This window comes from Plectropomus leopardus, chromosome 11 (assembly GCF_026936395.1).
Source record: "Plectropomus leopardus strain MGB_pleo_1.0 chromosome 11, ASM2693639v1, whole genome shotgun sequence".
Lineage (NCBI taxonomy): Eukaryota > Metazoa > Chordata > Actinopteri > Perciformes > Serranidae > Plectropomus > Plectropomus leopardus.
This window is the reverse complement of record NC_142186.1, coordinates 12173725-12186066: the sequence shown is the minus strand read 5'-3', so window position 1 is coordinate 12186066 and position 12342 is coordinate 12173725. Positions and strand designations below refer to the sequence as shown.

Genomic DNA, 12342 nt, shown 5'->3' with positions numbered 1-12342 from the left:
CACTGACTCACTGGCCTTTGGTGTATGGAAAGTCATAACTAATGTGTCAAACAGACATGGCTCTTGCATTAATTCACAGGATGTGTTGCAAGCATTTGGAGCACTTGGTTTGGATAAGGCCTCTTACTGTCGGCAAAATAAAACTCTGTGCCTCAGCTACAGCTACAATAGCTGCATATCTGAATGTGATGCTGAGAAGAAAATAAAGACACACTTTGAATAATAGCCTACACCTAACCTTGAATCAGGATTTCTACTTTTAGGAAGGTTTGAAGAGCCCCCTAAAGAAATCAAGTGTTTTAGATACAACGTTAGCCCTGAGCTAACAGAGTGTTGCTGTCTGGAGGACCCTAAATAAATTGTTGATATAACAGAACCTTGGGAAAACAGCTGCTCCTCAACACCGGGGGCTTATGGTGGAGCAAACCTCATGAAAACCTGTACTTCAAAACTTCACTTCAAGGAGGGAAAATAAACGCATGCAATGCCAATACAATGCTGATGGAGTGCTTTAAATCTCACAAGGCACCACTCAATCTGCAGAATAAAGCTCGGGTGGAAACAGTGCACATGATATTAAACGTCAGAATACAGGGCAACATTATCATTTGTGATGCCAGAGAAAACCAAATACAAACAACATTGATATGATGATAAGGAGGGTTTCTAACCCAGAAGAATCTCTCTGGCCCATTTGTAAACTAAAAAGATGGAAAACTGCCCTGTGTTTTAAATCTTTGCCAAAATATGTTAATAGGACAGAGAGCGCCAAATTATAAAATATAACCAAAGAACCAGCATTGCACAATTAAAGTAAAAGGAACACAGTAATGGGATTTTGCCATTATAACAAAAAACTCCTATTATTTTACCTACAGCTGCATTCACAAACAGTGGGAGTGAGAGTGGCTTGTATTATGCCTTATCACAGTGGTAACGAGTGAGTTATGTGAACTAGTAAATGAGGTAGTTGGGTGCGAGGTTTCTCTGGGGCTGAGCTATTTATTTCGCCTGTATATCTAATGACTCTGTAGCCCTTTGAAGAAGATGGAAGTTTGACGGAGTGGCAGTGTTTGTGAGCACACAAGCAGCACACTTTCCCCTCAGGAGGTGCCTGAAGACTGCCTGTCTGGCTTCCTAGCTGGCTGCTTCACTGGCTGCTGAGCTGGATTTTCACGCAGGCAGGGAAAAGAGTATTGACTGAACCCATGTTGGATCACAGGGCAAAGCAGCTGGTAAACAACACATGCTCATACATGCATGCACACCCCCACACACACAGACAGACTTTTCCAACTCAGTGGACAATCTGCATGGGCACAGAGGGACAAATGAAATGATTTGGGGATAAAAGATGAAATTATGTTTTATGGGTCAGCTGTCTTTCAAAGACTTTTCCAAATAAAGGGCAGGTTGAAATGGCATTGAGGCAGGTTTCAGATAGGCACGACAATGTTTTCTCTGCAAATACACAACCTTCAATAAAGGGCAAGCAGATAGCATTACTCCCAGCTCAGGACGTGTGTACTGCACGGCTGCAGCCTCTCTTTATCCCTGAGAAAGCTGCAAGCACCAATGGCTATTGTTTGGCTGTGTTGTAGAAAAGCCCCAATATCTCTATTCCTTAATAAAGGCAGCTTGACCCTTTCAGGCCACCCCTAAGTGTTAAGGTTGCAGGATCACATTGACAGAGTAGTGAGTGCACAGGAGAGTAGGCATTAATCGGTAATAAAATTCACAGAAATTTGAAGGTGGTTTGCATCCCAATATACTTGACAAAAGATTGACAGGCCGTTGAGGAATTAGATTCCATCTGGTCGTGTCCTTCACTGTGTCCTTTGTATGCAAGCAGATTCAAACTCAAACTTAATTGCAGCCATGATTCAGTCATATCTGAGAGTCTACAAGCACTGCACACTTTCAGTCATAAGAATGAGCAACACATACATATTCACGTGTAAGGTGAACCTAACCATATCAGCATAACAAGGAAAAAAGGTATGCAGTGACAGTAAATGCAAATTAATACATTATGGATGAGTACATTGAATTTTTGTATTTTATATGTGCCAGTCACAAGGGTCTCTGAATGAAAATAATGAAAATTTATGATGATAGGCAAGCCGTTGGGCTTTCAATTCAGATGGCAGAGATAGTGACGATGACAATAAGTAAGTTTCTTATTAATATTCCATAGTGAATTGCACCATTATATCTACTATAGCACCATCATTTCACATACATAAAGGGCTCTACATTCATATTTTATGTCATCATTGCATACAAAACTAAATATAACTGGAATACACTGTTTTAAAATTGATAGCACCATCATACCACGGATTTCTAGGGAGAGGCCTGTATAAGTTTGAGTAAGTAATACCATACCACTTAGATTGTTGTTTAAATATTTATGCTGTGTGCTGTGTACTCTCTGGTAACACCAGGCTATTAAAGAATGAATGATAGTCATAAGAAACTGAGCTGAACATGTTATGGTCTAAGTATTACCATACCAGAGCTTTGCCTTAAATCTCTAGTCTGTATGTTTTGACACATCTAGCCACGAAATAAATTGTGCTGATTTCACATCCCCTATTACACTCATTGGAAAATATCCTTAACTGTCCTTATTACTCTTCAGTATTACGTAATGGGAAATAGCTTTGCCTCATGTGTAACAAAATGTGATTAACATCCAAATCAGCATGAAATTCTGTTGAAGATTACAAAGGCAAAAGGTGGAGGCAGAGGAATGAGATCTAATTCAACCAAGACAGTCACTGGAGACAGTGAGAGATAGAAGGAGACAGAAGAGGGAGAAAAACGGAGCAGGAAGACGGAGAGCAGAAATGGGCAGATGGAGAGGGGAGAGGTCCTGGACTGGCCAGGTCTGGGGCAGGTGGGGAGATGAGGAGGGGGTAAAGGGGGATGGAAAAGGACATCATGAAAGGGTGGGGGATTGCGGCTAGTGGATGGGTTAAGCCTGTTTGTGGAGGAAAAGGTAAGGGAACAAGACAGAGACCAAAGACACAGCCGAAGGATACTGGGAATAGAAGGGGAGAGGAGCAGAAAAGCCAAAGGAGCACTACTGGAAAAAAAAGTAGACGGAAAGGGAGAAGAACAGAAAGGTAGGAAAGGAGTTGAGATGATGAAACTAGGAAGAAAAAAAAGGATGCTTATAAAAAAAACACAAAATATGATGAAGGAACAGAGAAAGAAAGAAGTAGAGCCAGATGAACGATGAAGTTCACATGAAAGAGCAGAGGGGAAAAAAGGAGGGGTGAGCGAGATGGTCACAGAAGGATAGTTCATATTTAGACAGCTCCCCGCTGCACTCAGCTCTGCTACAACACAGATAACTCGGTACATCCATTAGTTCAACTAATTCCCATCGCCATCTGCCATGCAATTTCAGATGCACCTCTGGAGTTGCAGAAAAGGTTCAGGACTTTGGGGGGAGGGATGTTGATTTGGAAAATATGAGATTAATTTGCTTAATTGAGGTACCTAATGTTTCCATAACTCAACAGTGGGAGTCCTACAGGAAATCATGTGAGGTTGGTGTGAATATATGTCCCTCTCTTAAGGATAAATTGTGTTTCTTCTTCTGGCTGATGGATTTTTCTTCTAAATGAAGACCAAGTTACGAAGAGCTGCCCTGTAGTCTCCGACATAAATTCCACAATTCTTTCACATTTCATTCAAATAGTCAAAAACAAAGAGCAGAAAACTATGCTTTTCTTACCTTCATAAGCTACCTTAAATCCATGAGCGCTTACTGCAAAGTCACTGGTAAGCCTCAGTGAAAAAATGGAGCCAGAACTGGTAACAGGTGGAGGGATGGTAAATCCTGTTAACCTGCAGAGGGGGGAAGGGAAAGACACATTAGCACTGAACATGTGATTTAATTCATATCAATAACATTTCTATGCTAAAAGAAAATGACATTGTGCGGTTGTAGTTTGAGCTTAACTAATGCAAGACAACTGTTTTAATTAAATCTATATAACAGTCCAACAAAACGTGTCAGAAATTCAAAGAAGTATTGTGGTCATATCATTTGTGTTTTTAAGGTATCACATGATAAAATGTTCCAGAGCAATCAACCTGAATGACATCAACTACCATTTAGTTTATTCCCGAGATTGTAATTATTCCACACAGACAACACTATTAAAAAGTTGTGAAGCAGAAACTAAAACACTACCCAGGTTTGTTAACCTTTGTCAATTTTGTATTTATATTAGAAAGGCCACCAGGTGAGGAGGCTGGCCATAAATTTATAAATTCCTGTTGAGAGATGTGTGCACTAAAATGCAACAATCCACAAAAACTGCACACCAAAGTAACTATCACCAAAAATGATGACTGTTCAAAGACCTCAAACCTCACACCACTGGTAAGTTTGTGAGCTGTAGCATTTTGTGTCTAATAAAACAGAACTGCTCTGAGAATTGTGATGCAATTTGTCTACCAGTAATATACTTGGTAGTATACAATCAAAACCCAAGCGAGAACCTTCTCCATTGTTGGATGGTGTTTGAGGGCTGGCAGCTGCATTGTAACAGACTGCTTCATTACTGCATTTCAAATTAGGTGCAGATCCAAACAAATCCATTTACTTTCACGACGTCGTAAACAAGATGTGTTGCTGACCATTTCTCAGCGGCAGTTGCTGATGTTCTATCGACCTTCCACTGCTGTAAGGCAAGCTGTGTGGCATGGACAGAACTTGAGAGTGAAACAAAATGTCTCCTTCTCCATTGCTGTCTCGTTTCCTTTTGTTATTTTCCATTGCTAGATTTGGGGTCGTTTGTGTGACTGAACCTCTACTTGACAATAAGCCAGGTGAATAATGTCTGTAGTGGGCCAAGTGTGGAAAAACTGAACCTCCCCAAGTGACAGCAAAGAAGAGGGTGCTGTATTTACAGCTTCAATAGAGTTTCCAATTACAGCACTGTGAACTGTGCTGGTCCTTGCAGTAAATAATTACCCTCTGTCGCAGGTACTGCACAGCATGCCAAGATACAGCTAAAAGTCAATTGCCACATGATGCAATTTTGAATACATTTATGGAGGAAACAGAAATGAAAATGTGACCTTGTTAGAGGCTTAATCACTCACAAGAGAACTGTTCTGAATATGCATGCCATCATGGTTAAATTAAAAGTGGAAGCAAGGTTGTGCATCGCAAGAGAAGTCTTTGTTGGAATGCTAAAACAGCAGGCAAAGGAGAAAAAGATAGCACATTAAAATTATTTTTGTCACTTTTTGAGTTTACCGGTACTGTTTCAATGACATTAAACAGGCCACAGTCGAGATATCATAAGGAATATCATTCATTTCACAGGCCCCTAACTAGTCTGATATGTAGAGCTGCAATCAATCGATAAGTCGTCAGCTATCAAGTTGTTGGCCAACCAATTCAATTATCGATTCACTGGTTTGAGTAATTTTTTAAGAACATAAAAAGGGTACATTCTCTGATTCCATCTTATTAAATGTGAATATTTTCTGTTGTCTTTCCTTCTCTATGAAAGTACATTGAATATCTTCCAGTCGTGGCCCTATCTATATATCTATATATCTATCTCTCTATATACATATATATACTGGGCAAAGGTAGAAATGTGTTCATCAGTAGAAATCTGGCATTGTTGTTTCACCTGCAGGAGCTATAAGCCTTGCAAGTTAATGGGATGTGGGCAGACATGAAAGAGTGTAAAGTTAATACAAAAACCTGTAACATTTAAAATTAATGTGGGAGGGAGACTGAAAGATTCAGTTTGAGTTTTAGTTTAACTGTTTTGATTTGTTTGTTTTTAATCACTTGAATGTGAGGCAGTTGGTTTTGTTTGTATGAAAGGTCAAAATAAAATAAGATAATTTGGTGTGATAAAGTAAAATATAGTTAAACCATTTCTAAACTGAATTTAAAGAGCTACTGTATTGTGATACACATTGTCACTATAAGTAATTTATAGAAAATTTTGGTCATAACACCAACCCCTACCCCAGACCCTATCTCCTATCCCCCTACTTCTGCCCCCTTGCTTATTGTCAAATTTAGAGTTCATTTGATCCCAACAACAACAACAACAAATGTGTAAAAGTTTGTGCCTGCATTTTGCTCAGTTGTGATTCTATCACAATGAAAAAATCTGTCCACAGACGGACAGATATATAAACGCCTGTCAAAGTACTCATTACAGCAGTAGTTCCCACTACATACGGTGTCCTCTGGATCACAATTGCCTTGATGACGCACAAACACAAACTCAAAGTAAAAATAATACCAGTCACAGCAACGTCGCAGCTGGTAAAAAAAAAAAAAAAAAAAAGGCATTTTCAAAACTCTTGTTGCTAAAGTGCTACAGCAAACAAATATCTACAATTGTGAACAATCATGTCTTTTTTATGTCTTTTGACTACTAGTAGTAACTATCTGGAAACTTAGCATGTAACTAACAAGCCTTCAATCTCTCTCTCAGCACCGTTCCAACAGGAGTGCAGCGGTCCGCAGTGCCATTTTCATGTCAGAGTTATATATTTTCAATAAAACACAGTTTGACATCAACCCAGGTAGTCTTTAATATTAGTCCTCGTTACCTCAGGTCTGGGGAAGGGAACCATGGGGGAACTAATTATTGGCTGAGCACAACAACAAAAAATACAGAGCGGCTCCACAATACGAAGTGTTTGCACAAAGGTCGATGCCTCCCTCCAACACGTGTGCAATGCACACAATAACACTAAAAAGCCTTGACCTGCAGAAGTTTCTAAAGAGGGGACAAATGGAACAAATGAACACTGCATTTGTTGAGCCAACTGTATACTTTGTGTTGCAGCATTGACTATAAAGACAGGGTAAAGAGAGGAAGGGAAAAAATGTGTTGCAACACGTGATAGAGAGAGACAAAAAAGAGGAGAAAAAAAGGATGCAGTGTTATAGAAACATATACAGGGCAATGTGAAGAATTAGTCCTGATGAGCTAAAGCCAGGGTATTTTCTTTAGTCTCCTACAACCACCAGGATATCTGAAATAAAGACATTTTCTCATGACCACAAGCAAGGTGGATAAAATGCCTTAGAAAAAGATTAGGCACGCCAAAAGGAACCTCAGACCCACGTTCCAAGTCTCAACAGGCTAAATCCTCTCTTAGATTGCACTGTTGTCATCATGGCACAAAATAGCAGGGGAATGAGGATGTCATGGGGTTAGTGTACACGAGGGAACGACATCTTTTCTAAGGCTGTCAGTGAGAAGGATTAGGAGGTGACAGTTAAGGCAGAGTTGGTGAAAATTCTGCACTCCTAGACTCATTTCTGATTCAAACAGGTCATGTCTCAATTTGTATGGGTCACAATAATGCAGGAATGCATTAAACCTGAAAAAGAAAACTCAAATGAGCAAAATTTTATGCACTGACATGAAAAAATGCAACTGCCTAAGAAAGACTTGTTGTGGTTTAATCTAAAAAAGAGTAGCCTCACATTTTGACAACATTTTCTCAATAAGTCTTTGGAAAATCTCATGTTTTGTTTTCAAATGCAAAGAAGCACATCGTGACCTAAGCCGATGTTTAACATATAAGCAGACAAAGAGATCTCCATCTTCTGGCTTTCAGTGCCACCTGTTGCTTTGGCAACGGGAGCATCAGGTGAATGGTTGGAAAATGTCATTAACAAATAAACACCATGGGGCTTGCAGTCTCCTCAGATACAAGGAGCTTATGAGTGGGATAGCAGACATAAGTCTGCAACTAAATCACACTTCCATTTTCTACAAAGAAGACATCCTAAAAACCGGATTATACCCTAATCTGATTTTGGGAGGTAGGCCAGACTCACCAGGGAACTTTTATTTTTCTCTTAATTTGAGATGGTAAAAGTAAAACAGGATGGACCCTCATGTTTGACAGAGGTTTGTCTTAGCAACTTTTTACTTTGTTATTAAAACATTTGACAATCTGACACATGCATTTGATCTACAGTTTATTCTAGCTGATGGTACGAGCCCTTGCTGTTTTACTGGAAAATTGTATGAATTGACAAGAAAGGTCATCTTTATCCACACCATTCATAGACCTGTTATATTCCACTTTTTTTACAGAGTGGTAGAGAATTTGCACATAAAAAATAGGGGGTTTAAAGGACTACTGTTTTATATCCAATGAAGTCATATGCAAGCAAAGTAGGATCACAAATAAAAAGGATCAGTAAATCTTACTGTATGTTAGGGTAAAAAGGAAAGTGTTTGGATTAAAATAAACAACGATTTCATGACAAATAAATTCCAACTGCAGAGAAAACAGTGTCATCCACTTAACAGTAGATAATGCAGTCCCGTTCAGAGCCAATCAGTAACATGTGGTTACATACTAGTTTTGTGTCCTGCGATGGTGATGGAAGATGGTAAATCAGAGGTCATGCAAAGTCAGGACCAAATTATTTGCATGAAAATGCTTTGATGAATTTGATCAAAGCCTGTTTGAAAACAAAAACAACATTTGTGAAGTCTTCACAGTGGCACAGCATACAGCACATATGACTTCAGGTAAGAGTGAGATGGGAACTTTTCACTTTTTCATTAAGGGAATGGCAATAGTTTTCCTTTTACTTGGATTTTTAAACCTAATTTTAATGCCTATATTAATATAATTCTAACTCAGTTGCTTCATTTTGGTTCAAGCAGAGGTGGAAATAAGTTAGCACTGTTATTGTTGTAATCTTTGAGCAATGTGACATTATATCCATTTCAAGAAAAACAAAGCTAAAGGGAAAAAAACAGGAAATGGCAGACAGTCAGAGGACACAGACCATTAGTTACTGTCTGTAGGTACTCAAATCTAGCAAGCACAAACCCCAGTGGCGGGGTCTGATCCAAGACTGCCACAACTCCAGTAAAACTCCGGTTACTGCAGTTACACAGGTTCAACCCAACCAGCTGTGACCCCCAGCACTGGTGTTTGAGCTGGCTGCAACCGCTGAGGGTCCATCCAAAGAGCTAGCTACCTAATTCTTGTCTCAAGACTGGTTGTGCCTTGTTGTTGGAAATATGCGTCATGATACACTGGATATATGATAGAAGTGTGTGACTCAGCCTTTTTTCATTGGCCTAATTTTATAAAAATAAAAAACAATTGCAATTCTTAAAAATCGCAATACATATCAAATCTTCTCTCAGATGTCCTGATAGTATCAAATCAGGAGAAAAGTATATCATTGTAGCTCTATGGAGAGGCTTATTTACAAAAAAATATAAAAACAAATTGAACTTTGTGCAGCTCGTGAATAGAAACTGCGAAGTGCTAAAAGGACATAAACCGGTTCTGCTGCATCTGTATTGTACTATACCGGGTCAAACCAAAATGTCACTGCAGGTCTAGAGACACCAGGTGTCTGAACAGCTCTAATGGCGCCCTCCCTGTTTATGGATCAAAGCAACACCAGTAGCAGAAGAATGACTATGTGTGCCTGGGAACAGTGTGCCAATGATTGCCTGGACAGATGCAGCCTTTCCTTCCACCTGAACGCACTACATCAGCCCTGAAGGTAGCTGTCAGACATTCCCGCCATCTGATTAGTGTGTCACGGTAGTGGCATGCCATATAGACAGAGAGGAGAGAGAGAGGGGAATGATGTACCTCTATTTGTCTGACTCACTGTCTCTCTACCTCCATCTGTCTATCCCTCTGTGTTGCACTAGCGCTTTCTGTCACCCAAGCACTCTCTCTCACTTTCTCTGTTTCTCGTTGCATGAGGATGCGCGTATTCACTGTTACTTTTCCTTTTCCTGTCTTGCTGGTTCACCATTTATGTCGCTTTGCCTCGTTGTATCCCTTTGTTCCCCTCTGCCCACCTCTCCATGTTGCTACACTGTTTTTAACCTCGATGTCTCCTGGGAAAAAAGAAGAAAGAACAAAAACAGACGGGGGGGGGGGCTTAAGTGTTCTGACTGATCTTACCTAGTAAGCAACAATTAAAGTGAACCACTTGCCTTCAGTTTATTGGTAGAACAAAGCAAAATAAGGCATTGCTTACTTACTATGGTGAATTATGGCCTTCTTGCTAGCCGTCTCCTCAAAACAACGGAAAAAAACAGCAGGGGATGATTAATAGACTTATTTTGCAGTGACATGTTCTAACTCATTACAGCAGCCTCAGACAGTGACATTTTGTTTTAATAACTGCTGTAATAAAGGTCAAATCATCCCATCAATTAATTCATACTTGGCTTATCTCTGTCTAATAAGAGTGAAGACTGAAAAAATGTGATTTGTTGAATTGCAAAGGGAAATTCGGTGTGAAAAATGCCAAGTGAATGGTCAGAAAGTTTTTATCCTTCTCTCTGTGTGTCCAGTGCACCATTCTAGTTTTGCACATAAATCACATTGATATTTTCTACAGTATCATGAATCTGAAAATAATTCTCCTGATATAAAGAGGCAGGGTGTCACATGCAAAAACAAAACTGAGATAAATATGAGCCATCAATTAAACTAAAAATACTGTAATTAGGCTAGTTCACAGGTGTGCAGACAAAAAGGTAATTAATCCTCTTCTTCTGCGTGTATGCCATCTGTACAGTCGTTCTGGTAAATTTATGAGAAGAGGAGTAGACAGACTAAACAGAGACATGATTTAAGTTAAAAAGGTTGGAGGTGACAAAGCAGAGGCACATAAATAAAGCACTGCACAGCCATTAATAGTGCTTTTACTTCATGAAAACTTCAAGCTATTTTCAGTTATCTAAAAAGCGATTTTTATCAAGCACAAGAGTCATAATGAGTCAAAATTTAGTTATTTTATCCATCACAAATGTTGATTTGCAAGTGACTGAAGATTCAGGGTATAATGGTATATGTATCGGCCACAAACCGCTCAGTACAGGACGTTTAGTTTGGTATGCCACATCCTCAGTTTGGTAAGCCTTATGACCCATGCAAATACTGTCAAAATAGGCTATTTATGTCTATTAATCTTACACACAGAACAGAAATTACAAGTTACCTGGAAAATTTAGGCAGTTGTTGTCAATATTGCCAATTGGCTCAAGTTAGCCCAGTTAGCTGAGCTCAGTGGACAACAATTTGGTCTGTGCCGACATTATTCATCCGAAGTCAGGTACATCTGTGCATATGCTTCAAGGGAAACTTTAAGTAAATGACAATAAATTATTTTCTGCATTATTTTTGTTTCCCCCGCTGTATCGAAAAAGTACTGAACTGTGATCCTAAAACTGTGGTACATACCAAACCATTCATTTTGTGGATAGTTACCGCATTGAGAAACTTCTTTCCAAAGGATCTGATTCGATGTTAACCAGCTGCATAATTTTTCTGCACTGTACACTTTCTGCACTGTGTTAGAATAAATATTATAAACCTAACAACTTGCCACTAGTGGCACCACTTCTTCCATGATTTGTACTGCTCAGCCTCCACAATTTTATCACAGGGCATAACAAGACAGTAGCAATAGGCTATGTAAAGACACAGGTCAACAATCACTGATTTACATCCTACCACCTTAAACTCCTAAAGTGCCGCCTGAAGTGAATCAGAGGGTTTTGAACGGTTAAATATGTCAGTTAAATGTCAGGCTAAGTCGTGATAACCTTTCTGTTATTTCTGTATTACATTAGAATGCACTGCTATGATTCATACCACTCCACTGTGAAAAATTAGGGCGGATTGTACACTGTCACAAGTGCTTTCTTGCAAAAACTAGTATGTACAGGACAATGTGCTGACTAATAAAATGCACAAGAATACACAATAACTTTGCAGGTATTTTCAGTTTATGCAAAAAAAAAAAACACTTTGTGGCAAAAATGCTGAACAAACCTGATATGTTTTGGATAACAAGCTTTTAGTTGTGAGGTACACAAGATCAAATTTTAAACATCAAAATCAAATGTACAGACTATAATTGACTTAAATTCTGTTGACTTGATTTGCTTCAGTGGGAATTTGTAGCTTGCTGATCCATTAACTATGACTCAAATCAAAGGTGAGTCCCATAATATGGCTCTAAATGCACCTGAAGTGGTCCTGTATGAAAAGTTTCATAGGATGTTTTAAATTCGAACTGATCAAGAATAAGGCTGGATTACACTGTTTTTAAGAAGTATTCTGTGATAAAAATCTCCATTTGGAAACTTAGCTCTGTATGTTTCTGAAGAAGAACAGAAAACGGGTGTAATTAAAACAAAAGATAAACAATAACTTTGTTTTTCCTGCATTTCATTTCACATTCATCTCAATATATGCGGCTATATGCCTGGCTGGCTGAAAACATTTTGTGTATTGCCAGATAAATGATCAAGTAAGGTT

At 39.0% G+C, this 12342-nt stretch overlaps 1 protein-coding gene across 2 annotated transcripts in view; it reads right to left on the bottom strand.

Annotated features, from left to right (window-relative positions):
• LOC121945336 (CUB and sushi domain-containing protein 3-like) overlaps window positions 1-12342 on the bottom strand; it is a 235458-nt gene that overhangs the window by 194562 nt on the left and 28554 nt on the right. For both annotated transcript variants that reach the window (XM_088084026.1, XM_088084027.1), the window contains exon 3: window positions 3749-3861. In XM_088084026.1, the coding sequence (XP_087940152.1) occupies window positions 3749-3861 (113 nt within the window). The remainder of the gene's footprint in view (window positions 1-3748; window positions 3862-12342) is intronic.